Source organism: Aphidius gifuensis, linkage group LG1, assembly GCF_014905175.1.
Source record: "Aphidius gifuensis isolate YNYX2018 linkage group LG1, ASM1490517v1, whole genome shotgun sequence".
In the NCBI taxonomy this organism is placed as follows: Eukaryota; Metazoa; Arthropoda; class Insecta; order Hymenoptera; family Braconidae; genus Aphidius; species Aphidius gifuensis.
Window position 1 is genome coordinate 29455732 of NC_057788.1, and position 27791 is coordinate 29483522.

At 25.5% G+C, this 27791-nt stretch overlaps 9 protein-coding genes across 11 annotated transcripts; 6 read left to right on the plus strand and 3 right to left on the minus strand.

The window, feature by feature from the left end:
* The first annotated feature begins 527 nt into the window (after positions 1-527).
* Positions 528-8659, plus strand: LOC122860244 (eyes absent homolog 2). The gene is made up of 8 exons (XM_044163967.1): positions 528-1034; positions 5336-5454; positions 6510-6687; positions 6805-7139; positions 7241-7336; positions 7412-7677; positions 7744-8200; positions 8279-8659. The coding sequence occupies exons 2-8, from the start codon at positions 5346-5348 to the stop codon at positions 8458-8460; spliced, it is 1623 nt and encodes a 540-aa protein (XP_044019902.1). The 5' UTR covers positions 528-1034; positions 5336-5345; the 3' UTR covers positions 8461-8659.
* A 736-nt stretch (positions 8660-9395) lies between these two features.
* Positions 9396-12909, minus strand: LOC122860245 (digestive cysteine proteinase 1). Its single transcript, XM_044163968.1, has 9 exons — positions 12651-12909; positions 12144-12192; positions 11574-11732; positions 11339-11511; positions 11006-11267; positions 10339-10914; positions 9992-10258; positions 9814-9905; positions 9396-9688 (listed from the first exon to the last, which is right to left on the minus strand). Exons 2-9 carry the CDS (start codon positions 12181-12183, stop codon positions 9593-9595), a joined length of 1665 nt encoding a protein of 554 aa, XP_044019903.1. The 5' UTR covers positions 12184-12192; positions 12651-12909; the 3' UTR covers positions 9396-9592.
* An 88-nt stretch (positions 12910-12997) lies between these two features.
* LOC122860247 (40S ribosomal protein S17-like) lies at positions 12998-13921 on the plus strand. The gene is made up of 3 exons (XM_044163970.1): positions 12998-13118; positions 13228-13379; positions 13669-13921. The coding sequence occupies exons 1-3, from the start codon at positions 13050-13052 to the stop codon at positions 13904-13906; spliced, it is 459 nt and encodes a 152-aa protein (XP_044019905.1). The 5' UTR covers positions 12998-13049; the 3' UTR covers positions 13907-13921.
* Positions 13922-13949: 28 nt separating this feature from the next.
* On the minus strand, positions 13950-15965 carry LOC122860246 (microfibrillar-associated protein 1). Its single transcript, XM_044163969.1, has 3 exons — positions 14951-15965; positions 14708-14877; positions 13950-14629 (listed from the first exon to the last, which is right to left on the minus strand). The coding sequence occupies exons 1-3, from the start codon at positions 15797-15799 to the stop codon at positions 14197-14199; spliced, it is 1452 nt and encodes a 483-aa protein (XP_044019904.1). The 5' UTR covers positions 15800-15965; the 3' UTR covers positions 13950-14196.
* A 206-nt stretch (positions 15966-16171) lies between these two features.
* Positions 16172-20397, plus strand: LOC122860248. Of its 3 annotated transcripts, none has more exons than XM_044163972.1 (7): positions 16172-16428; positions 16523-16631; positions 16721-17232; positions 17322-18410; positions 18505-18613; positions 18703-19217; positions 19306-20397. In XM_044163972.1, the coding sequence occupies exons 4-7, from the start codon at positions 18309-18311 to the stop codon at positions 19912-19914; spliced, it is 1335 nt and encodes a 444-aa protein (XP_044019907.1). In that variant the 5' UTR covers positions 16172-16428; positions 16523-16631; positions 16721-17232; positions 17322-18308; the 3' UTR covers positions 19915-20397. The 3 variants fall into 2 exon arrangements, 2 of the variants coding, with proteins under 2 accessions (XP_044019907.1, XP_044019906.1); XM_044163971.1 differs by lacking the exons at positions 16721-17232; positions 17322-18410; positions 18505-18613.
* A 1031-nt stretch (positions 20398-21428) lies between these two features.
* Positions 21429-22672, plus strand: LOC122847502 (speckle-type POZ protein-like). The gene is made up of 2 exons (XM_044145243.1): positions 21429-21543; positions 21618-22672. The coding sequence occupies exon 2, from the start codon at positions 21623-21625 to the stop codon at positions 22670-22672; it is 1050 nt and encodes a 349-aa protein (XP_044001178.1). The 5' UTR covers positions 21429-21543; positions 21618-21622.
* A 709-nt stretch (positions 22673-23381) lies between these two features.
* On the plus strand, positions 23382-24286 carry LOC122860251 (tubulin-specific chaperone A-like). Its single transcript, XM_044163974.1, has 3 exons — positions 23382-23430; positions 23557-23706; positions 23796-24286. The coding sequence occupies exons 2-3, from the start codon at positions 23571-23573 to the stop codon at positions 24011-24013; spliced, it is 354 nt and encodes a 117-aa protein (XP_044019909.1). The 5' UTR covers positions 23382-23430; positions 23557-23570; the 3' UTR covers positions 24014-24286.
* On the plus strand, positions 24192-25574 carry LOC122860249 (programmed cell death protein 7-like). Its single transcript, XM_044163973.1, has 3 exons — positions 24192-25003; positions 25090-25297; positions 25359-25574. The coding sequence occupies exons 1-3, from the start codon at positions 24208-24210 to the stop codon at positions 25474-25476; spliced, it is 1122 nt and encodes a 373-aa protein (XP_044019908.1). The 5' UTR covers positions 24192-24207; the 3' UTR covers positions 25477-25574.
* A 15-nt stretch (positions 25575-25589) lies between these two features.
* On the minus strand, positions 25590-27739 carry LOC122860252 (U3 small nucleolar RNA-associated protein 15 homolog). Its single transcript, XM_044163975.1, has 4 exons — positions 27715-27739; positions 27422-27549; positions 26009-27248; positions 25590-25932 (listed from the first exon to the last, which is right to left on the minus strand). The coding sequence occupies exons 2-4, from the start codon at positions 27512-27514 to the stop codon at positions 25697-25699; spliced, it is 1569 nt and encodes a 522-aa protein (XP_044019910.1). The 5' UTR covers positions 27515-27549; positions 27715-27739; the 3' UTR covers positions 25590-25696.
* Between the last annotated feature and the right edge of the window lie 52 nt (positions 27740-27791).

Here is a 27791-nt window from a genome sequence, read left to right on the forward strand (position 1 = left end):
TTTTTTTTTTTTACCCCACTATTTTATATAATACCATCATCATGATTTTTTTTTATTCATTTTTTAGCTGTCGGCTCCCTCACATGCACACACATGTATTCATCCTCTCAATGGGACCAAAAATTTTTGAATTTTTATATATACCTGATGGCTGTTGATAGAGATGAAATTATTTAAAAATTATTACGCAAGAAAGAGAGGTCTATATTTCGAAAAAAAAATGAACTAAATCCAAAAAAAGATGGGGATAAAAAAAAAAAAAAAAATAGATGAAGAAAAAGAGTGATTGTTGACAATTGACGAGTGAGACAATGATGCTGTTATAGAAGGGGCTTCAAGAGAGGGATGTGAACATAATTTAATTTTTTTTTTTTTTATTTGATGAGTAGATAGGTAGGCGGTGGTGATGGTGGTGGTGGTGATGATGTTCATCACCACCGGTCGCGATCATCACGGTGGGGATAGGATACACGTGATGGCAGGGCGGGGGTGGCAGGGTAGAATTATTTCGCATGCTCAGAATACCCACAATTCTACAGGCTGCAGCAGCATCATCAACATCATTCACATATTGTGTGTCTGACTGATAAACACTGTCACTTGTATTTTTAAATTTAAATTATTTTTTTTTTTCCATCTTTTATCACAATCGAAATTTTTTTCGTTATCGAAATTATTACTATTGCGGTTTATTTCGATTTACACTGTGAGACTGTTGATGATTTTTTTTTATTGTTTACAAGTTTAAAGTGATTAATTAGTGTTGAATTATTTAAAGTTTTTTTCAATGGTGAAATAGTTGATTAATAATTTATTTTTTTTTTAATTATTTATTGTTAATTTTGTTGACTAGTATTAGATATTTAATTTTTTTTTATTGGTTCAATCAGTGAAGCTTGTTTTTTTTTTTATTGATTATTTATTTATTCATTTTTTTTTTTTTTTGGAGTAATTTATTTTTTATGAATGAACGGGGATGGTATTTTGAATTTGGATATGAAGGAAAAGTGACTGGACAGTGCGTCGGTATCGAGGTGAGATTTTTTTTTTTTTTTATCACACGGATTAATCTTGTTTTTAAGAAATTTTTTACAGTGAAATTTTAAATATTTACGGTATTAATAATGTTGATAAGACATCGGATTTTTATAATATACTTGGGAGGTATATATAATCACGATGACAATTTTTAAAATAAATTAAATTTAAAAATTTTTTTTTTTATATTGGTTTTTTATTATTATTTATTTGTATATATTTTTATTTTTTTTTTCTTGCACCTTCATATTCTTCCTCTTCATCATCACCATTATCTTGATAAAACTTGCGAATGAACATCGAGGATATATAAATATATTTTGTTTAAGATTAAAATCAAAAAATTCTCAATGCCGATGAACTATAAACGCGCGTGGTACGAAACCAACAATTTTTTTTTTTTATTTTATTATATTTTTTTTTTTTTTTCATTTCTTTGTTCTTTACTCACATGGTCCATGATTATTATTATTTTATTTTTTTTTCCTTTTATTTCCTTTTTATTTTTTACATTATAATTTTTTTTTATTTTTTGGGTTCTTTGCGCTTTTCTGTGGACCCAAAAAAAGGCCCTCAAAAAATATGATGGTATTTACAACTAAAACTAGAGCTAGACCTCCACATCTGGGTCCCACGCGCCTTCAAATCAAAACTCAGCATCTGGAAAAATTTTCACGAATGATTTCTCTTGTCCCTTTTTATTATTATATATGTATTATTATTTTTTTTTTTTCATTTGTTGTTCATTTTAAATTTTTACCGGATTTTCAGCTTTTGAAATTTTTATCCTATATTTTTTTTTCAATTTTTTTCTTTATTTCATTATGCTCCATTTTATATTTTCAATTGTTACGTATTTATAATTTTTTTTTTTTCTTACATTACCTTTTTCTTTTAGAATAAAAAAACATTATTGTTTGTAATATTATTTTGTTTGATTCCTTTGATAGCACAGTGTTAATGAATTCAATAATAATTGTTTGCACAGGCGCATTTTAAAAAATTTTTTGCAAAGATGCTTATGACCACACAGCTTTGTCGGGAAAACTTTGAGATCGATATACACAATGGAAAATATATTAACATTATTTTACACACTCGTAATTATTTCAATACCCAAATAACAATTAATAAAAAAAATTAATCAACAAAATATTAGCTGCATTATATTTATAATGATGAGATACAATTTTTAGGGAGGAGCTAAAGAAAAGCTCAAAAAAAAGGGGATAAAAGTAAAATAATAATAACAATGGTAATTGGAAAAAATATTTTATAGACTATATAGGGGATGTATACATATATTTTTGATGTTCATTGGGGGGTTGATATATTGAGTGCGTATATTTGGGTTTTGATGCTTGTTAAATGATAAATATTTCACAAGGGCGAAAAATATTATATTGTTGGAAGATTTTACGGTTTTACATATGTTTATATTGATGGGGTGATAAAACCACATTATAAGGGATGAAAAACACATCATATGTTCAATTAAAATATTTTTATAAAGTCAATTATTAATTAATTTTAATTGACTTGACGGAAAAATTGATTGATTATTAATTTAATAATTTATTTTATAATAGCAGTTAAATTTTTATTTATTTTTTTACTTATTTGATTGATTATAAACATGTTTATTAATAAAATTAATTATTTTTTTATTTTGTAATAATACAAGTGTATTAAAAACAATATTAAATTTGAAAATAAATACTGTTAATAATTTTTTTTAATAATTAATTATTATAAATTTGTTTTTTCAGTCAAAATAATTTTTAAATTGTAATGAATAATGATTTAAAATACTTGTGTACATCTATGTAAAAATTGAAAAAATATATGTAATTTTTTTTTTTCATTTAAAGCTTAAAATTTTGATGATAATAAAAAATTTTTATCTCAATAAATTTACTGAGAATAGCATGATTAAAATTTTTTTTGTTTTTCTTCCAAGAATAAAAATTTATTCACAGAATTTACCTTCAACTCTTTTTTTTTTTTTTTTATCTCAAATCTTAGAAAGAAATAAAAAACAAATAAAAAAAAAAAGCGAAATATATTTATGTAACTTTATCTATAGAATAGTGTAAATACCATTTTAAATGGTTTATTAAAATTTCTTATCAATGTTTATAAAATCATTCACACTGATATGGTTGCGATAAATTCATTAAGAGATTTTATTATCAAATTTCGAAGATAAATAAATAATTAAATTCATTGAGAATAAATAAATAAATGTAAATTTAATTTTAAATTAATTTGAGAGTTTTTGTGCTTTGTTTTATTTTTTTTTATATTCATTTGATATTACGAGAGTGGTAGTTTGATTACACCGAGCAACGCATAAATTACGTAAGAAAAAAAAATATAAAAAAAATATATAAAAATTGATAATGAGATTGTAATCTGAGAGTTTGATGTTCCTCGACGGTCACATTCGTTGTGTCTATCTAATAAACAAATGTCGTGTAAGCAAATGCGTTATCACTACCAACTTTGCTTTGCTTGCATTTATCCGGTGAAAATATTTTCACACATAAAAATATACAAAAAAAAAATTTATTTATTGTATTTATTTACAAAACAATGCAACGAAAGAATCGCAAATTATATTTAATAGAAAAAAATATATTTACTGCAGTTAAATTCATCAGACACTTATAATAAAATTAATATTTAAAATTTAATTTAATAAAAATAACAAAAAGGAAGCATTAATTCAATTCATTTGACTTGTTTTATAATTCAAGTGTTGATTAAGTAATTTTCATGCAAAGTTTTGTGTCAATGCCAATTAAAAAACATCATTGTGTTAACAAGACAAATAAATTGGCTGATGGAAATGAAAGAAAAAAATTTAAAAAAAAAAAAAACAGAACGGATAAATTATTTATGCATTGAATATTAAATTTTGTATTTATTTATTTTTTTATAATTGATAAACTAAATTTTTTTTTTTTAAATATAGAAATTTAGTATTATTTAAATTTGAAAATCTAATAGATTTTTTTGAATGTAGTGAAATTTAAATTATTTAGAAAAAATATTTTTACACTTTTTGTCATGATTAAATTTTTATTTTTATTTGTATTTTTTAATCTAATTTTAGTTTATTTTATTATAACGAAATTTGAATTTATAGAAATTTAGTTCGCTGGAATTATTTACAACGAATATTTATAATTAAATAATTAAGTAATTAAATAATTAATTTATAACATTATTACTAGCTAAATTTTAAACAAATAATTAAAATTTAACTTTGAAAATTAATAAAAATATATATTTTAAAATTATTCTCCAGTTTTATTAATTAACAATTAAATTTCAATGATTTCTCTCACATTTTCTCCATTAAATCAGACGAAAAAAAAATATAAAAATTACTCCAATTTAAAAAATATATACAGTTATTTAAATATAATTTTCAATTTTTGAGTTGAATCAATGAAAAGATTAAGTCTTCTGGGCTTTTTATGTACGCGAACTTTTATTGTTGGTGAAAGGGCGGAGCAGACGGACAACAACTTGCCAACATAAAGAATATGTTACGTAAAAAAACATATATTTATATATATAGATAGAGAATGAGACAGGCAGGCAGGAGAGTAGAGTGGAGTTGGATAAAAGGGACCTCCCTCATTGGTTACCGCCCCAAGGATCAACACGCCTTACCGCCTCCACAAATATCCAATAAATATATCTCCATATATATTTGATATCTCCCTCAATGTTTTTTTCTCAATTTATCATATATATATTTCATCAAAAATTGAATTTCCAACCCGCTCATATACAAGACAAAAATTTTATTCGAAAAAAATTTATAGAAAAAATTTTTAAAACTATAATTTATCGTAAAAATAATTTAAATTAATAACAAATCATATAAGTCAAAATAAAATAAATATTGTTGTTTTTTTTTCAAGTTAAATTGACTTTAATTTAAATTTTTTATTAACATTTTTTTAAATTTTATTCAATAAAGAAATAGACACAAGAAAAAAAATATATATAGAGGGTTTATACACTTGTGTAAATCTAGAAGCTTGGAGCTAGACATATAGTCACTTCAAGGACCAAGGATCCGGTTCTCAGTTACTCAAATTACGTCTTTTTTACACACCAAGATAGATTTAGACGACTTTTGCACAATGTATTGCACTACTTGGTGTTAAATGTCATTTCAAAATAAAAATAAAAAAATAAATTAAAAGTCAATTTTTATTTTGATAAATTATATATCATTTATTATTATTATATTGTTAATAATATTTATTTATTTTAGGTCGAGTGATATGTTAACCGAGGACAATGACCCGATAAAACCGACAGTGGTTTTAGATAGTATTCACAGTATCACATCAACTGGAGCATCATTGCACCATCTCAGAAATGTTCACAATGGTAAATATATATTTTATTTATGTATTTAATTGTTTACAAGTCCAGCTTAGTTACCTTCATGGTCTAAATTTATTATTAAATTGAATTTATCTTTATTAATTAATTAGTCGCTTCCAAGTATCATAAAGGGTTAATTAAAAGTTATAAACAAGTTTGTAATATATTAATTTTTATAATAAAATTTTACATCAATTTTAATTAGGTTTAAGCTGTTTTTTAAAATATTTTTATCAACTTTGAAATATTTTTAATTATTGAAAATTATAAGTTGATAAATTTGCATGCATTTTAGTTTATTAAAAAATTATTTTTATGGTTTTATTTGACTTTTGGTAAGCTCACAAAACCGACCCTTATTTCATAAAGGGTTACCTGTGCATCACCTGGCTCATTGTAAGATAAATAATTTTTAAAACCAATAGGCTTTTTTTTTAAAACCCTATAACAACATTATCCAGTTGTTAGTTTTAATATTCATTGAGTAAATATTTTTTTTTTCTACAATTTTACATAGAAACTTTGAACGAAAAAAATTTCGTTTTTATGGATTTTCGAAATTTTTAATGTTTAGATATATTACTATCGTTTTTATTAATTTTTTTTTTGTTTCAATACTATTTTTTCTTTGTTTTTGTTGTTTGAATAATTGAAAAGTTTAAATGAATTAAATTTTTTACATACAAGTTTAAGGCAAATTAAAAAAATGTAAAATTTAATTTTTTTTTAAATTGTCTGACTATTTAGCGCCTTAACTACTTAAATTTTTCAAATTCATTTCAAATCAATAATTAAATTTAATTTTTTTAGTATTCAGCAATTTTATTTAAAACGTTGAATGAAATTTATACTGAAATAAAAAAATTATTGATAAAATATAGAGTCAATTATATTTTGAGTAATTTAATTAATAAAAAAATTGATTTTTATGAATTTTCGAGCTGGCACAAATACCTATATGAAAATGATACTTTTCACACACAAAATATAATATTCAAATATTTTTTTTTAATTATAATAAATTGAATTAAAAAAAAAAAAAAAAAATTGAATAACAGTTACAGATACAGAGGTCAAAAATGAAATTCAAGAATGTTCAGAGGGTGAAAATGTACATCTTGATTTAGACAGATGTACCTCTGAATATAGCACAGATGATAAAGATCATGAGTATCAAGATTCGATGGAAAAAGTTGATTACAGCTCGTATTATGGAGCAAATCAGTATTACAACAGGTCATTATTAATTTATTTATTTAATTATAATAAACAATTTATCCCAAAAATTCAGCTAAATTATTTATAAGCAATTAAAATAAATATAGTATAAAAGGTTATTTAAATAATTTACAGTTTTTACAATTCTCCATCATACGGTTCACCAACAGCAACAAAAACATCACCGGGTCTTCAAACATCATATTTAAGTAGTTACACACCACCAAATCCCATGACACAATATGCATCATATCCAACTTACAATACTGGTGGAACAACATTTCAACCCATGGGACATCAAAATATATCTCATCAATCTACACAAAAATTAGATTATTCTGCTTATAGTAACACGTGTCTATATGGAAATGATCGTGTTCCCCTTCATCATCAATACTCGAGTTATTATCCTGTTCCAGGATATCACCCACCTCCAGCATCATTCAACATTGGGAATATTAATTTTACAGGTAATTTAATCATCAAAAATAAAATAATTTACCAGTTTATTATATAAAAGCCAAATTAATTCATCAAACTTGTTTGTTATATTTTTTTAAATTATATACAGAACCACCAAAGCCAACAGGATTAAATTTAGATCCAATTCCTCATGAAAATGTTGAATTAACACCTAGAGAACCAGTAGTTAGTTTAAGTAATGAAGGTAAATAATTATATTATTTAAAAAATAATAAATAAAATACATAAGGATGCAATAATAATAATAATGATTCATCAGGAACATCAGCGAAGCCTTGTAAACGTGGAAGAAGACAAAGCGGAAGCGGAAATAGTATTGGTTCAGCAGATACAACAGAAGCCGGACCAGATCGTATATTCATATGGGATCTAGACGAAACCATAGTTGTGTTTCATTCTCTTTTAACCGGACAATATGCTACAAAGCATGGAAAAAATCCAGCTTTGTTGAAACAGCTGGCTGTTGGAATGGAGGAAATGATATTTAATTTAGCTGATACACATTTTTTTTTCAATGATGTTGAGGTAATATTTAATAATAAATAAATAAAATAGAAGCAAATATTAATTGAGTAAATTAATTAAAAACAGGATTGTGATCAAGTACATATTGATGATGTATCATCAGATGACAATGGACAAGATTTATCATCATATAATTTTTCAACTGATGGTTTTCATTGTGCATCAGCAAATAATGGTATATGTTTACAATCTGGTGTTAGAGGTGGTGTTGATTGGATGAGAAAATTAGCATTTCGTTATAGAAAAATAAAAGAAATATATTGTAACTATAGAAATAATGTTGGTGGTTTAATTGGTGGATCAAAACGTGAACAATGGCTACAATTAAGATCAGATATTGAACAAGTTACTGATAATTGGTTAACATCAACAATGAAATGTTTAAATTTAATTAATAAACGTAGTCATTGTGTTAATATACTTGTTACAACAACTGGTCTTGTTCCTGCATTATCTAAAATTTTATTATTTGGTATTGGAGGTATATTTCCAATTGAAAATATTTATTCATCAACTAAAATTGGTAATTATATTAATTTATTTATACATTTTTTTATCATATGCAATTGTTGATTTATTGTTTAATTGTATTTTTATCAAGGTAAAGAAAGTTGTTTTGGACGTGTAGTTGCAAAATTTGGTCGTCGTTGCACATACGTGGTGATTGGTGATGGACCTGATGAAGAGACAGCTGCACGTGCGCACAATTTCCCCTTTTGGAGAATCAACAGCCACTCGGACACCCAGGCACTCTACAATGCCCTTGAAATGGGCTTTCTATAATGGAGCTCTTAACTTTTCTTTTATTTTTTTTTTTCTCTATTTCTCTTCTATTCTTTTTTTATTTTTTTTTCAAACAATGGAATAGAAAAGAAAATATTAAACACACACACACATTTTAGAAGTGATAATAATAGAACGAACAAAAAAAAAGAAAACAAATATGGATCTGTTTATTAGACCAATTTATCGTCATTCCTAGAACTGTATTTTTTAGTTAAATAATAATTAGTTATTATTATGAATTATTGAGTAAGTAGATGATCGATTATTCCAATAAATAAAAAAGAAAAAAAAAAACAAATAAAAAGAAAGACAAATGTAGATTTAAAATAAAATTCAGATTATGTATTGGAATATTGGCGAGCTTTTGTATATGTATAGTGAATATAAAATTTTATCGCAATAATGCAGATATGTATTCAAAGTACTTAAGAAAAAAAAAAAAAATTAATTCACAAATGCAATTTTTTCTTACAATAAAAAAATATAAAAAAGATGAATTGATAAATGTTGTTTTTTTAAAATATTATTTCTTTTATCGGAAATGGAAAAAATAATATTATTTTATTTTGATAATGATGATAATTTAGATTGATAAATAAATAAATTTATATTTGTTTATAATTTCAGTATACAAATTTGTAAATTAATTATTGTTTAAAAGAAAAGATAAAACTATTATTATAGTTGTAAAAAAAAAAACTAGAAAAGCAATAATGATTTTATATTTAAAAAAAAATAAAAATAATAAATCAATTATTTTTTTTTTCAATTAATTTGTTATGATATTTAAAATAAATGAATTTATCAACTAAAAAATTTTTTTTGTAGTCATTGTTAATTGTAGTATGATATTTTTTTTAAACGCAAAAAATGATAATTGATTTCTACATCTAAATAAAAATTAGGATCATTATATGAAATGATAAAATCAATTTTGTTAAAATTTTAATTTCTTTTTCAATTAACTCATTTATTTTCTAAACAACTTTTATTTTTATAAAATGATTACTATCTAAATTATGTAATTTTTAAATCCAATTACTGAAAATATTTCGAAAAAATATATATTTAAATTATCCAGTATATATTTAAGATATCAATACCGGATTTGAAAAAAAAATTGACAAAATTAAGCCATCACAGGATAAGTTGGTGCACATGTAACTCCACAATTGTTGTCTTTTTGTGCCATTAATACATAGCCCGAGTTGCCCCACAGATTGGACTAAAAATTAAAATTATTCATCAACAAAAATAAAAACAATTAAACAATTATCCAACAATAAAAAATAATTACAAAATAAAAACAATTAACAAGCTTAATTTTAAATTGAATGATAATATTCTTACCCAAGAATTTTTAACAAGCCAGTAGCCTTGACCATTCATCTCACCATAGCCAACAGCAAGAACAGCATGATCCAGAGTATCCTCAGTATTTCCTGCATTCAAAAACAACAATAATCATTTTAAAAAATTACATGCAAATGAATAAAACTAAATGCAAACAAAAAATAAATTTATTTACCACAATCTTTTTCGAAATAAACACCATTTGAATAGAATGAAAATGTTTTATGAGATGCATCAATAGCAATTGATATTGGACCATGTTTAGCGATGGCAACTTTTAATGCATCAACATTATTCCTATCAACATTAACAAAACCAGTCATATGTGCAGCCATTGTAACATTATTTGCATGACAATAACCATCCTGACCAATATAACCACCATACTCGTCTTCAGTTGGTATACCATGTGCCATTATCCACTGATAAGCACGAAAATCCTGTACAAAATTAAATAAAAAATTGATTCCATTTTTTCATATGAAAATTAATTACAATATTGTTTTTAAAAAAAATACATATCTCCACCATCACAGCCGTTATTTTCAAATCCATATGAACAATCAATCAATGCTTGTTGTGATAATCTAAGTAATTTATGATACTTTAGAAAATATGCACCTTCAACAGCACCAGTTGTACCAAAACTCCAACATGAACCACAAACAGATTGATCTTTAACTGGTGTAACAGCTCCATATAATCTCCAATCAAAGCTTGTTGGTATTGAGCTTTTTAAATTTTTAATATCATCAGCAGTATATGGAAATTTCATACCACCATTATCATCAACATCAGTATATTGTTTACCACGTAATGCTTTTAATTCTAAATCATTTAAATCAGCAAGATGATTAATGTCCAACTGATAACCCAAATTAGCACGATTCATTGAATGAATAAAACGTAAATTTTGACGGAAATTTTCTCTACGACGATGATGCTCTGTTGTATTTGTATAAATTTTTTTATGAGTTTTTTTAAAATAATTAAATTCATTATCAACGTGTTTATCAACATTGTGAACAAATTCTGCCATTGGATTAAAAGTATATAAATGACGATCACCAGGACCTGGAAAACCTGTACAAGTTGAATCTGAAAATATAAAAAAAATTTAATATGAAATATATGGTGACAAGGCATTTGATATTTTTAATTTTTGTAATTAATTTATGGTAAAATTTACTGTCAGCAATTTGAAAGACATCTGAGCTTGGTGTCTCATATGAATACCAGTCATAATCCAGATAGTAATGATCATAATGAGAACCAAGAAGTGTATTAAAACCTCGCATTTCATATTTAACTGGAATTGGTTGTTTAACACCAGTTAATTTATTTTTTTTATAACTTATCCAGAGTGTATATTTATTCTCTTTGTCACCAATTACTTGATTCAAACGCCATTTTTCACATTGTTGACCATTAACCATTTCTTCACCAATACACTAAAATAATTGACAAAAAAAACAATTGACAATTTGACTTGATTAAATGATTTATATATAAATTAAATTACCTCCATGCCATGTGTATCAGGAAGTATTGTTTGTGGTTTAATAGCCATTTCTGAATTTCCTTCAACTTTCAAACAAGTTTCCTTGTTTGTATATTTCTCAGTTGTAAGTGGTATTATTTTAATACTTGAACCATGTGAGCCATCATTAGAGAGTTGATAAGTTTTTACCATTCCTAAAAAAATTTATTTATATTTAATTTTAATTAATATTAACAATAATAATTATATATTTTACCTCCATAGTAATCAATTCTAGATGAGCCTGAGTTACTGTCGAACCAGACATAAAAAGGTTCACGTATTTCAGCATAAGGAATAAATAATGTTCCTTTTGCAACATAAGCTGGACTAAAAGTTGGAGCTGATACACTTTTTCCATAAGCACTTACAATTCCTTAAAACATCAAATCAATTAATTATTATCATCATAATAGTTATTTTTATTTTTTTTCATTAATTTAAATCATTATTCATTTGTGTTTTAATTTTTATTATAATATACAAAGCTGATTATGCATTTTATTTTTTGTATATTTAATTAATTTATTATTATTATGAATATTTCTTTGAATGTCTTATCATTGAGAGTGTACAATGACCAGCTTTGCAGAATTTATTATCAATTTATTTATAAAGAAATAGTTTGTTATTTATTTGTTGTTTATATTATAAAAATATTATGAGTATTTGATAATAAAATATTTAAATGAGACACTTGAATTTAACATTAAAAATAGTTGAATATTTTTATTGACAAATATTTTTAGTTGTTAGTTAAATTATACTGAAAAATATATCAACTTACCAACAAACAAGAAAGTAAACAACACCTTCATGAGAATCATCTTGAAATTCTAAATAAATAATAAACAAAAATTAATAATAAATTAATGAAAATTTATAATTATTATTTTATATTTAAAAAAAAAATATCTGCTTTGTTTGGTTTGAACTTTGCTTGACCCAAATGATGTGGGCTATCAGCTGACTCAACAAAAGATAAATTAAAAAAAAAAAATTCCTCAACATCTTCACCTCCCCCACAGTTATTATTTGAATAATTTTAAAAAACTAATTAATTAAAAAACATAGAATAGAAATAATAATAATAGTATATACAAAAACTAAAAAAAAATTCAACAATAGAATTATTTTATTTATAGAAAGTATTGTTGGACAATTGATGAAGCTAAAGAGCATTATCATTCATCATCAATGATAAATTAATTATTGATAATTCAGGTAGACAAAAATTATTTGTAAAAAAAAAATTAAACTAGCATAACAAAGGAAAATATAAAATACGTCTTACCTTGATGAGAGTCAATCAGAGCAATGACAAGCCAAAGTGAGCCGAAGCTAACTAACGCTCAATTTGATGATAAATAATTTATTTATTACCGTTATTTTATTCAACACACTAATACTCAATTGTATATTATGAAAAGAAAGGGTTGAGTTTATAAAAAACAAAATAAATTATTTTTTTTCTGCCAATAGATAACAAACTGACCAAAAAAAAAAAGAAAAGATCAACTGCTGCCGGATGCCGATCTGCTGATCCAAGTTGTTGTTTATTTTTTTTCTCTCCTTTTTACAAGACAAGGGGGAACAAGGGGGAAATGAAATGTTTTTATAGATTAGCCTACAGATGACGCATATTCAAAAAGTCAGCTGAGAGTAAGCACATCTAGGCCCAAATTCGTCTTTCATGCTCAAAAGTCAAGACTGCTCTCTTTTTTTTTTCTCTTGCTCGTTTTGCCTTGCGTTATTAATCATGGTGCGTTATAAAAATTTAATAAACAATTAATATAAATTGTTATTTAATTAATAGTGATGTTAAAGTGTCATATGGAATAATTATTCATGATTTTTTTAATTATTTACAGGGTCGTGTTAGGACAAAGACTGTCAAAAAAGCCGCAAGGCTCATCATCGAGAAATACTACACTCGTTTGACTCTTGATTTCCATACCAACAAGAGAATATGCGAGGAAATTGCAATTATTCCCAGCAAACCACTCAAAAATAAAATTGCTGGGTAAATTTTTATTATCACTCATTAAATTTTAATCTTACAATAGTTTATTCATAAAAAAAAAAAAAAAAAAAAGCAACATTGTAGTCACATGTTTTGAGGTTAATTTTTTCAACAACAATGAATGAGCAATTTATGCTATCAACTTTTATTTTTTTCTACATGATAAATAGTTTAATTGTTAAACTGTAAATTAATTGTTGTTACTTGACTTGACTATTGTTTGATAAATTAATTTTTCTTGCAATTAATTGGATGATAATTTGTTAATTTATAAATTTATCTTTTGCAGTTTTGTTACACATTTGATGAAACGTCTTCGTCATAGCCAGGTTCGTGGTATTTCAATTAAACTTCAAGAAGAAGAGAGAGAACGCAGAGACAATTATGTACCTGAAGTATCTGCTCTTGAACATGATGTTATTGAAGCTGATCCAGACACCAAGGAGATGCTTAAGATGTTAGATTTCAGTAACATTTCAGTCCAAATTGTACAACCACAAGCTCATCAATTTACCAGACGAAACTAAATTATTTATTAGTTTCACAATAAATTGCTTTCATTAAAAAATCTGTGTTTTTGTTTATTATAACCATTTTATTAATCATAATTATAATTTTTATCATGATTCCAATCAACCAGAAAATATAAAACCTAATTAAATTAATTTTTGGGTCAATTTGAAATGATTTAAAATAAATTATTAGTTGATTTTTAAAAAATTGATTAATATTATTATTTAATAATAATTACAAATTAATTAAAATAGGCTTATTGCAATTTATAAATAGCACTTATTACCTACATTTATAATTTAATTTAATTCTTTTGAACTCGTTTTAATGATGGTCTTTCAAACACTTGTTTCATACCAGCTGCTTGATTATTATGAAATTTCAAATTTTGTGCTGTCTCTGATATCCATGGTGAATCAAAATGTGTTGTATCTTGATCAACTAAATGTGTATACTTTGTTCTTCCACTTCTTCCAAAGTTTTTAACTTGCATTACTTTTGGTAACACAGTTTTATCAAAATGATCTTCAAGTGTTGCTCCAGAGAAATCACGTTTAAATACTGTATCATCTTTGTCCAAATAAAATGCACCACGATGATAATATTTTTGTAAAAATTTATATTTTCCTTTGGCTGCTTTATTTGTAACTGTTTTTGGATTTAATCTCAACTCTTGACGTCTTTCATCTTCAGTTAAATTTCTAAGTCTTTCAATTTCCAATTTTTCTCTTTCAATTCTAAAAATAAAAAATATAAAAAATTTATTAATTTAATTTAATTATTAATTTTACAATGATTATGTTAATGATACTTACGCTTCACGTTCATCACGATCATGTTTAATTCTTTTCATTTCTCGTAATTTCCAGGCTTCATATTGAACCTCATCATTTTCATCAGATGTATCAACATCTTCAATTTTACCTTCAATGGTACTGGTTTCACTTGTTTTTATTGTTTCTTTTCTAATTGCTTCTTCAACCATCTAAATAAAAAATTTAATTATTAATAAATTATTAAATAAATCAATTGTTTAAATTTTTTAAACTATTAATTACCTTCATAGATTGTTTTTTTCTTTCATCAGCCATTTTTTTAGCTTCTAGTTCAATTTGTTTTTGTTGAATAGCTTCTTTTTCCTTTTCAATGACTGTAACTCTGTCTTTTCTTCTAACAAATACTGGTTTTAATCTTGGTCCAGTTTCTTCTTCCTCAGAATCAGTATATTCTTCATACTCTGAACTTTCTTCAGGACTAGATGATTTAAGTTCTTCATCTTTTTCAATCAATTGTTCTTCTTCATGATCTTTTTTAGATAATACTCGTGCTTTTAATGCTTCTCTACGTCTTTCAATTTCAGTATCAGATAAATCTTCTTCTTCAGATGAATCTGAACTTTCTAACTGAATTCTTTTTTTAGATTTTTCTGGTATTGGTTCAATAGTTGCTTCAATTATTTCTGCTTCATAAACACGACGATGTCTTTCAGCACGAATTACAACATTTTTTGTATCATCATCTTCATCATCTTCGTCATCATTATCATCATCATCATCAGATGCACGATCACCACGTTGTCGTTCTAGTCTTGTTAAACGACGTAAACGTGCATCTTGTTCAGTATTATCATCTGTTTTTTCATCAGCATTATTATCATCATCATCATCTTCACCATCATCTCGACCAGTATCATTTTTTTTACGATCAAGAAAATCATCCTCTTCAGATGATTCATCTGAACTTGCTGTTGGTGCATATTCTGGACGTTTACCAGATACATAACGATGTACTTTTACTTTTTTCATTGACACTTGACCTTTGTCATTTTTCACTGGTACTGCACCAGCTGTACTTTGAATCCCCATTGGAGCTGGTGCCAATGAATTGTTTGTCACAAAATAATCCATTTTACTTGTATTATTTATTTATTTATTTATTTATTATATATATTTATTAATAGTTTAATCAATTAATACAATGTAAATTCAATAAAATTCTTTAAAATAATTTTAGTGTAATTTTGAGTACACAAAACGTAATTAATATTTACATTTACCAATTGCAATTGAGGTTAGATTTTGTTAAAAAAAAAAAATATAAAAACGCCATTTTTAGAAAAATATACTGACGTCATCTTTGGATTTTAATTGGAACTATTTACTTGATTATTTAGCGCCATCATCAGGTGATTCAGCCAACTTCTGTGAGTGAAAACCGACCCTAAGTTCATGCTGGCTCCGTGTGTGTGTGGCTAATGTCAGCTGTCAATTGACGTTTATCATTGTTTATATTTACTATTTAGTTAAAAACATAAAGCTTAAAAAATTTTTATATTTAATACAAGTATACAATTAGTGTATTGAGATAAAGAAAAAATTAAACAAAACTTGGTAATAGTGAATAACAAATTTTAATGTTATCAAATATGAGTGAGGTCAGAAAAAAACGTAAATTAAAGCCGAAAAATCGGTTTTATAAAAAACGTAAGATTACAAGTAAAACATCAACACCTTCTTTTAACAAAAAGAATGATGAGGTAAGTCTAAAATATATAACTGCTGAAAAACATCCTTGTAGATTAATTATCGAAGTATTATTGTAAAATGTAAATATTCATTATTATTTTTTAGATATACTATGAGAATCATGATCATTCAATAATTGATTGTGTTAATGACGATTGTCTGGCTGAAATATTCATGTATGTGCCAGTATGGGAAAGACCTAAAATTGCATTGGGTATGTGATAAGTACAATATCAATTAATTGATTAATAAAATAATTTGATTATGATAATTAATATATTTGTATAATTTATTTATTTTTAGTATGTCAAAAATGGAAAAGAGTCCTTGATTATTCTTGGGGTAGTAGCAAAAAACTTCAACTAACTCACTGGGAACAAGCTGAGCTGTATCCAAATTGTTTGAAGAAATATCCAACACCTGATGAAAAATTAAGCTTTCTGAATTCATTGCTTTATAAATGTGGTCGTTATTTAACTCAATTAGACTTGACAGCGTATGGTTATAGTGACATTGTGCCAGTTATTAATGAATATTGTCCAAACCTCGTCAAACTTCGATTGAGATTCGTCTTTGATAACGATAAAATGCTATTTTATGATGTATTTTCACGTCTATCTAAGCTCAAAGTATTAGCAGTTATATTTCAATATCATCTGAGACACCATTCTAAGCTTCATTATTTAATGTTTGCATTGGAATCCCTTGCTGATACATTGACTGATCTGACTCTGTTCAATTGGGAAGGTGACGAACCCGGTACACCTAAATTTCTTTATAGTAGACCCTGTATATTTCCGGAGAGCACCCTTGGTGTAAGTTAAACTTTATATCTATTACAAAAAAAAATCAAAAATTTTTTTTTTTATTTTTTACATATACTTATGAATAATTTCTTCTGCAGGTGCTTCGTCGGCAAAAGGCTCTGAAAAGATTTGAATTTGGTGGTATTCAAATGTTCCCAGAGTTAGAAGAGTATCTGAAAAATAATCACTCACTAGAAGTTATTTCTTATGATCATTACGTAAACAAAGATGTTATTAAGCCAAATGAGCTAATGAGTATAACTACATTGAATTTGTTGAGATACAAAGTTTCAGATGATAGTTTGTATACTATTGTCAATACCATGAAGCAATTAACAAAGCTCAAGATAAATTGTGAATGGATAACTAACGATGGTGTAGTAGCCATTTCAAAGATGAATAATTTAAAACTTCTTTGTTTTTCCGGCTGTAATGACAGCATCGATTCTTCATCAATTAAATGGCTAAAAAACTTGATAAGATTAATGTTACCATGGAGCAAAAAAATTGATGATGATTTAGCCACGAAAGTTCTTGAAAATTCACCAAAAATGGAGAAGCTTTTTGTTCCGGACACAAGTGTAACTGTTGAATTTATCAAAAAAGCAGCAGAAATATCAAGAAATCGAAAACGACGTTTGACTTCAGCTGTTTCTTTTATAATTGATAAAGAAACATATGAGACGCCATATTTCAAAATTATTTATGAACCAAAAAAAAACAAATAATTGACTAACTTTGATGATTATTCTTGAAGTTGATGGAAAAGAGTTAAAAGCTCATATGATGATATTGTCTATTGATAGTCCAGTATTTACGGCAATGTTTGATCATAAATCCATAAATGGTGAAAACCGACCCTAGGTTCACGCTGGCTTCGTGTGGCTCATATATAACATACATATATGCCATATGGTGCGGCTAATGTCAGCTGTTAATTGACGTTGATTTTTGGTTATGTTTTCTATTTAGTAAAAAAAAAACATAATAAAGCTTCGAAAATACAATTAATGTACTTATTGAGATAGAAAAAAAATTAAACAAAACTTGGTAATAGTGAATAACAAATTTTGACGTTATCAAATATGAGAAAAAAACGTAGATTAGAGTCGGAATACCTGTCCTCTAAAAAAAATCAGGCTACAAGTAAAACATCAACACCTTCCTTCAACAAAAAGAAAAATGAAGTTAGTCTAAAATATATAACTGCTGAAAAACATGCTTGTAGATAAATTATCGAAGTATTATTGTAAACTGTAAATATTTATTATTATTTTTTAGATATACTATGAGAATCATGATCATTCAATAATTGATTGTGTTAATGACGATTGTCTGGCTGAAATATTCATGTATGTGCCAGCATGGGAAAGACCTAAAATTGCATTGGGTATGTGATAAGTACAATATCAATTAATTGATTAATAAAATAATTTGATTATGATAATTAATAAATTTGTATAATTTATTTATTTTTAGTATGTCAAAAATGGAAAAGAGTCCTTAATTATTCTTGGGGTAGTAGCAAAAAACTTCAACTAACTCACTGGGAACAAGCTGAGTATCCAAATTGTTTGAAGAAATATCCAACACCTGATGAAAAATTAAGCTTTCTAAATTCATTGCTTTATAAATGTGGTCGTTATTTAACTCAATTAGACTTGACAGCGTATGGTTATAGTGACATTGTGCCAGTTATTAATGAACATTGTCCAAACCTCGTCAAACTTCGATTGAGATTTGTCTTTGATTACGATAAAATGCTATTTTGGGATGTATTTTCACGTCTATCTAAGCTCAAAGTATTAGCAGTTATATTTCAATATCATGTGAAACACCATTCTAAGCTTCTTTATTTAATCATTGCATTGGAATCTCTTGCTAATACATTGACTGATCTGACTCTGTTCAATTGGCAAGGTGACGATCCCTGCAGTACACCTAATACACTTCCTTTTAGTATACCCTGTGAATTTCCGCTGAGCACCCTTGGTGTAAGTTAAACTTTATATCTATTACAAAAAAAAATCAAAAATATTCGTTTTATTTTTTACATATACTTATGAATAATTTTTTCTGTAGGTGCTTCGTCGACAAAAGGCTCTGAAAAGATTTGAATTTGGTGGTATTGAAATGTTCCCGAAGTTAGAAAAATATCTGAGAAATAATCGCACACTAGAAGTTATTTCTTATGATCATTACATAAACAAAGATGTTATTGAGCCAAATGAGTTAATGAGTATAACTACATTGGATTTGTTGAGATACAAAGTTTCAGATGATCGTTTGTATACTATTGCCAATACTATGAAGCAATTAACAAAGCTCAAGATAAATTGTGAATGGATAACTAACGATGGTGTAGTAGCTATTTCAAAGATGAATAATTTAACATTTCTTTGTTTTTTCGGCTATAATGACAGCATTGATTCTTCATCAATCATATTGCTTAAAAATTTGATTTACTTGATGTTACCATTCAGCAAAAAAATTAATGATGATTTAGCCACGAAAGTTCTTGAGAATTCACCAAAGATAGAGAAGCTTTTTGTTCCGCACACAAGTGTAACTGTTGAATTTATCAAAAAAGCAGCAGAAATATCAAGAAATCGAAAACGACGTTTGACTTCAGCTGTTTCTTTTATAATTGATAAAGAAACATATGAGTCGCCATATTTCAAAATTATTTAAGCACTAAAAAAAAACAAATAATTGACTAATTTTGGTGATTATTTTACGGGGCTGAAGTTGGCGGCCTAATCAGGGACGAATAGGGTGCCGGGGCCCCGCTTATGAAAACTTCAGAAAAATTAAGTAAAATTAATAAAATTTCGTGAGTAAATACTTAAAAGCATAAAAAAAAATCCTTAATAATCTTTCAACACCCTTTAAATAACACTTAGGGGTGGAAAATCCACTGAGTTATCATTTTTCCCGGTTATTATTTGTTAATTGACTACTACTTATAGGTACCTCTTCTTTTTCATTGCAATTTGAGAACAGTTATAAAATACGAGTTTAATAGTTTTTTGAAGCTTCCCCGGGTAGTACTAAGGGGTTGGAAAAATTAAAAACCTATTTTTTACACTATGATGAAGTTTTATTAAAAACAAAAAAATATCTATAGCTACCTCTTTATTTTTACGGCAAATCAAAGTAGGTGTAAATAATTAACAAATTAATTAAATAAAATTAAAAAAAAAAATTACATGTGTATATATACATATCGATATAACATATTCATGAATATATATTGTGCGCTTGGATTCCCGCGAATTTGAATATGTTATCATTGAGAGTGTACAATGACCAGCTTTGCAGAATTTATTATCAATTTATTTATAATAAGAAATAGTTTGTTATTTATTTGTTGTTTATATTATAAAAATATTATGAGTATTTGATAATAAAATATTTAAATGAGACACTTGAATTTAACATTAAAAATAGTTGAACATTTTTATTGACAAATATTTATCATCAATGATAAATTAGTTATTGATAATTCAGGTAGACAAAAATGATTTGTAAAAAAAAAATTAAATTAAATTAGCATAACAAAGGAAAATATAAAATACCTACATCAAAATAATCCATTTTACTTGTAGTTATTATTTATTTATTTATTATATATTTTTATTAATAGTTTAATTAATTAATACAATGTCAATTCATTAAAATTCTTCAAAATAATTTTAGTGTAATTTTAAGTACACAAAACAGAATAATTAATATTTACATTTTAAATTATTACATTACATTAAATTAAATATTACATTACAAATTAGCAATTAAGCCATTATCGCACATTATCGTTTAATTTCGTTAAAAAAAAAAAATAAAAAACGCCATTTTTAGAAAAATATACTAACGTCATCTTTGGATTTTAATTGAAACTATGTACTTAATTTTAGCGCCATTGAGCGCCATCATCAGGTGATTGGCAAGTTTGAATTTTATTTAGAGAGAGAAAAACAGAGAAAAAAGTAGAGACAAGAAAAAAGAAAGAAAAAAAAATATTTATAATAATCCAACAACTGGAAAAAATTAGTAAAATTAGTAAATTAAATAATTTCTATATTAAAAGTTAAATAAATAAGCAAAATAACATTTATAAATAATTAAAATAGCATTTATGAATAATAAAAAAAAAATTAATCTTATAATAAATTAATAAATATTATTGTAAAAATAAAATTACACATATTTTAATGCTTAAATTTTCTTGGTGAAAAAAAAAAAAGAAAATTAATTGTAAACACGTGGAAGAAAAAAGAAGCCATTTTCAATAATTAAAATTAAAAATTGAAAATAAATCAGGTAAAATAATAATTTAATAAAATTAATAAATATTTGTTTTAAATTATTAATTAAATTTTTAAAAATAATTACAGTAAAAATGTTGGCAATTGATGATCTTGATCAAACAGAAACAAATGGTACTTGGAAATGGAAAATAAAACAATTCAGTCAATACAAAACACAATGCCAAGCAATATTTTCTCCAACATTTGGTCCAAATAAAAGTAAAGATTTTTTTTTGATAATATTTCCAAATGGTGATACTGAATCAGTAAAAAATTATGTTGGTGTATTTGTATGTTTTGTTGATAAATCAGTGAGTAAAAAAATAACAAAAAATCAATTAAAATTTAAATTTTCATTGCTAACATCTGATATGAAAATTAAATATGAAAGAGAAGATTATTATCCAGCTGGTACATCAACAACATCATGGGGTTATCCATGTTTTATAAAAAGATCATTTTTATTCAACAAATCAAATGCTTATTTGCCAAATGATTGCTTGACAATATCATGTCAAATAATTCAATCACTTGATCCAACAATAAGACAACACAAAACAATAATCAATATACCAGATAATCATCATGAAAAAATATTAGAAACAATGATTAAAGATAAAAATGTTGGTGATATTGTTACAATTAAAATTGGTGATGATAAATTTAGAATTTACAAAAGTCTATTGACATCAAATAGTCCAGTATTCACAGCAATGTTTGAACACAAAGAGACAAAAGAAAGTATAGAAAATATTGTTGAATTAAAAGACATTCATTCTGTTGTTTGTAAAATAATGTTAAATTTTTTACATACAAACTATTTACCAAGTGCAACAATAAGTTATTTTAAAAATTCATTGTTACAAGTTGCTGATAAATATCAACTTGATAAATTAAAAGCTCTATGTGAAGAAGCATTTTATGAAGAGCTCAAAATTGATAATGCAGCTGAGACACTTATGACAGCTGATTTGTATGATGCTCAACAATTAAAAAAAGCAACAATTAATTTTATCATTTGTCATTTACGTCAAGTTATCACAACAAATGGATATGCATTAATTAAACAAGCTAATCCTTCATTGGGCTGTGAAGTACTCGAAACTTTTATCACAAAAATATCAAATATTGTTTATACTTAATAATAGCTTTAATTTAATCTTCAAATAATTTTTTATATATATTTTTTTAAATTTATTTATTATTAGAAAGAAATTATTTTGATAATAGATTTTTTTTTTTTATTTTGTATTAAAATATATATTTTATTAGATGGTCTTGATGATCAACAAAAAAAATAATTAATTATTTGGAAAAATCAAATTATTATTGATAATTAAATCCACGTAATTGTAGGTTTTTTTTTTTTTTATTTTTAAAAGTATATAATTTTTAAAAGTGTTAATATTTCTATAAACAAAAAAGAGAATAGTTGAAATATATAATAAATTTTGTGATACTTTTTTATTATTACAATTTTTATAATTTATTAATAAATATATTTTTACGCAGGCGAGTCTATGATATATTGTTTAATATTGTTTAATATTGATATTAAGAAAATAATAATAAAAGTTGTGATTTCAAATTTTTTTATAATTAATTTTTTTAAGGAAAAAAATAAAATTGAAAATATAAATTGTTAATGTGAATGAGTTTATTTAATTGTTTATTGAACATTGTTTATTTTTTTAAATAAAAATAATGTATTGTAAATATCTATGCACTAATTTATTTTAAATAATGATAAAAAATTTTTAAAAGATATTAAACTGTAGAGAGAAGAGAGAGGGAGAGATGTTTTTTTTTGTATGTTTTTTTTTTTTATTCAACCAAAATGACTGAAAATGACACACAAGATTTAACCTCACTAAAGTTGTTACTTGTTTGGAAAAATCTGGTACGTCGCCTACTCATTCTGTACATATTTGGTCATTCTGATTATTCAACCCAATTCAATCACACACCATATCCAACAAATTTAATAATTTTATAATAATTATTAATATTTTATTTTGTTAAAAAGTTAATTTACAAATCATGTCAGATACAGATCCACGTATACGTACATTGAAAATCAAAACCGGTGTTGTCAAACGTTTGGCCAAGGAAAAAGTTACATATGAAAAAGAAGTATCACTTCAAAAAGATAGAGTACAAAAATTCAAGGATCAAGGTAATATTAATAATAATCAAAATCTCAATCAACATATATTAGTAAAATCAAGATGAAATATTAAACATAATTTAATGTTATTATTTTAGGTAAAGACAGTTATGATATTAAAAAACAAGAAGAAGTATTACAAGAATCACTGATGATGATACCAGATTGTCAACGTCGTCTTGTCAAAGCATATGATGAGCTTAAAAAAATTCTTGAAAGTGAACAAGATTTAAAAGAGACAGAAGTATATCTTGAAGCTGGTAAAATTCTTGAAGACGCTGTTTTACAACTTCCTGATCAAGGTGTTGTTGTTTAAAAAATACAAATATCTAAAAGTCGATTATCAAATTGAATAATCGACCTGCCTTTTGGTTTTTTTTTTATCTACAAAGAAAAACCAATTTAACATTTGTTAACAAATTCAACTTACCAATTAATTTGCTTCTTTTTTTTATAAGAATAATATTGTTTATTAATATTAATTGGATTTTTTGTTAATTTAATTTGAATATGTATGGACATAATAATACTTTTCCACAATATGGAAATGAAGCTGCTCAATATCCTGGAGCATTCACTGATCAATCATGGCAACATATGCACAATTATGATCAAATGAAAAATCAATTGAATCAAACTCTTGTTGAAGCATGGAATTTACGTCAACAAAACACTGAATTTATCAACAATTTCATCAATGACAATTGTCAAAATTCATTGACTATTGAAAAGAAAAATAATACTAAAAAACGACTAGGAATTGCTGATACAAAAGCTCTAATAATTACAATTAAAAAATTAAATTTACAACTCAATGATAATACTGAAAAACTAAAATTAAATAATTCAACAGATGAAGAATGGCTTAATGATTTTAATAATTGTCAACAGTTGAAAAATAATATTGAGCTGCTGTTAAATAAACTAACAGATAATGAAAAAATATGTAGTTTTAAAAAATTATTAGAACAACGAAAAAATAAAAGAATAAGAGAAAAAAAATTACGTGAAAAATTAAAGAAAAAAAAGGATATTAATAATGAAATAAAATTAAGATTAAATGAGAAAGCTGATAATTGGATACGTGAAAAACAAGATGAAATAAATCGTGAAAAACAAAATGAATTATTAAAAAAAGAAGCTGATATTGTTTTATCAGAAGTTAGAGGTAAACGTGGTGATGCAAAAAAATATCTTGGAATATTACGTGAACTTAAAAATTTAAGAAAAGTCATGGTTGCAAATGCACGTGCAAGAGGAGAAAAACAATCAGCTGCTGCTGATCAAACATTTGAAAATATTATTGGTAAAATAATTTGATGATAAATAAATTTATCAATCATTGTCAAAACAATGTTTAATAATTATTTTTGTATATTTTTTATTTTGTAGAACAATTGAGTAAACACTGGACACAACTAGAACGTGAATATTCAATTGAAGAACAAGGATTAAAGCTGATGCTTCAAACTGATAACGAAAAAATAATAGCAAAGCAAAAAAAAAATACTTTTGATGATTGGGAAATAGCATTGTTTGGTAAACCCTTACCATTACCAGAAAATGTTGAAAAAAATTTAAATAATATTTTCATGACAAGGTAATTAAATTGCTACTTAAATATTTATCAATATTATTTTTTAAATTGTCATTTATTCTAGATGTGCATGGGACAAATTCATCTACAACGATAATGATTCATCACGAATTCCACTTGGCTGGATAATGCCAGATCCACCGACATCAGCAGCTTGGCAAAAATGTCTTAAAAAAAATTAAAATTTTCTCATTCAACTTATTAACAAGCTAATAATTTTAATTAACATTAATATTGATAAATAATTTTTATAATTTAATAAACAATTTATAAATTTAAAAATAAAAATATTTCATATTTTAAAAAATCCATTTTTTTTTATTGAATTATTATTTACATTTTCTTATTCATATATTATTTACAAACCTAATGATTTTTTCTTTTTTTTTCGTGATTAATTAATTAGCCTATGCTGAGAATTAAATTTTTTTGTGCAGCATCAGATGGTTCAAAAGCTTGTGGTTCTTTAATTGACATGGCTTTTGCTGATTCAGCAGCTGAAAGTAATAAATGAAGTTTTCCTTCAAGTTCTGTCAATGACAAAATTAAATCCTCTTCTTCATTGAGTTTTTGTTCGAGCAATGTGAACATTGTCCTTGGCTCTGGACCAAGTTCATCCATATTATCCTCATAAACATCTAAACAACAACAATAATCCATTATATAATATGTTATTAACAAAGCAAAATAATTACTTAAAGAAGAAAAGCTTACCCATTAAAACATTGGCAACGTGAATCAATACTTTTCCATATCTTGGTGTACCAATATGTTTGATAATAAATTTAAGAATAGTTACTAATGATTTACCATCTCTACCAGCTAATGCTTGTGTTAAACCTTTTCTTCTTGTTAATTCTTGAAGTAATGCAACACTAACTTGAGGTGTTTTGTTAGCAACAAATGGTATCATAACACTATCAAGTGCTTTTGAATATTGAAATTTCCTTAAACAAACATCATGTTTACTTGCAATTTCTTTTTCTTTACATGGTACAGCAACAGAATCAGAAATTGTTGAATTGATATTATGTCCACCACGTCTAAATGTTGATTTTTTTTTTTTATTTTTATCTGTTTTATCATGTTCACGTCGACGTACTGATATTAAACCATCAATCATACCAGCAACAATTGTTTCATCATCAGGACTTGTTCCAATACTTAATACACCATTTGGATAATCTAATGTATGTACTGCTTTATAATTACCAGCATCATATATTTTAACATGTCTATCAAGTGATCCAGATAATATTCTTTTACCATTTGATGCAATTTTTAAACATGTTATTAATTTATGATGATGTGATAATTTAGTTAATAGCCTACCACCAGCAAGTGCATCCCATACTCTCATTTCAGTACCACCAGCAGATATAAATACTCCTCCAGATGGAAGAAATATAAGACTTTCAACAGGTGCTTCATGATTAACACTAAATACACATTTACTTGTTCTAGCATCATACATTTGAACAGTATTGTCATAACTTCCTGATACAAATATATCAGGTGATACTGGACTAACAGCACCAGCTCTAATATAATCATTATGTTCATTAAATGATATTATTTGTTTTTCAGTTGGTATGTCCCATAGTGATACTGTTTTGTCATCAGAAAATGATACAATATTACGTCCATCAGCAGTAAAAAATGTTCTATGTACTGGTGCTTTATGACCAGAAAATAAACGAAGTAAACTTTTACTTGATACATCAAATAAACGAATAACTGATTCTTCACCACCAGCACATAATAATTTTCCATCACTTCTAAATGATCCACCATAGGCAGCTTCACGAAATCTTGTTAAATTTTTTGTCACAATTTTTGTTATTGGATTGTATATTTGTACACGTACTGAACATGTTACAGCAAAATAATGTGGTTCAACTGGTGAAAAATCTATGTAATCAATTAGTCCAAATTCCTTAATCAATACTGGTGGCTAAAAAAATAATAATTACAATTAATTCACAAGTTTTTTATGATGATAAAAAAAAATTAACAAAATTTGTAGGGTTATGTTGCCACACGTGGCTCATGATAATCAACTAAATAAAAGCATTGATAATTATCTAAATAATAAAATTTTATAAATAAACAATTTATCAAACTTACACTATATTTTTTCCAATAAATATTATCTGGTGTTAATTCAGGTCCACTATTAATGAAAACCTTAGTATTAGTTTTTTTAAACTGGGCAGCCATTTTGAAAACCCAATTGAAAATTAAAAAAAAAAAATCAGCACCCGTATTCACAGGGCAAATTTTATACAATTTAGAGCTTTTTTTTGCCACTGATGGCGCTTATAAATTTTTTTTTATATAGATTTTACATATAAAAGCTCCACGAGCGTCACCGGTGGATGAAAAAAGCCCTAAATTGTAATGCCCTGTGAATACGGGTGCAGCTGTAAATAAAGAAATGTCTCTTTTTTTCTCTCCTTTCTCTCTCTTGATAATAAACGCATGCGCGTCTCTCTTG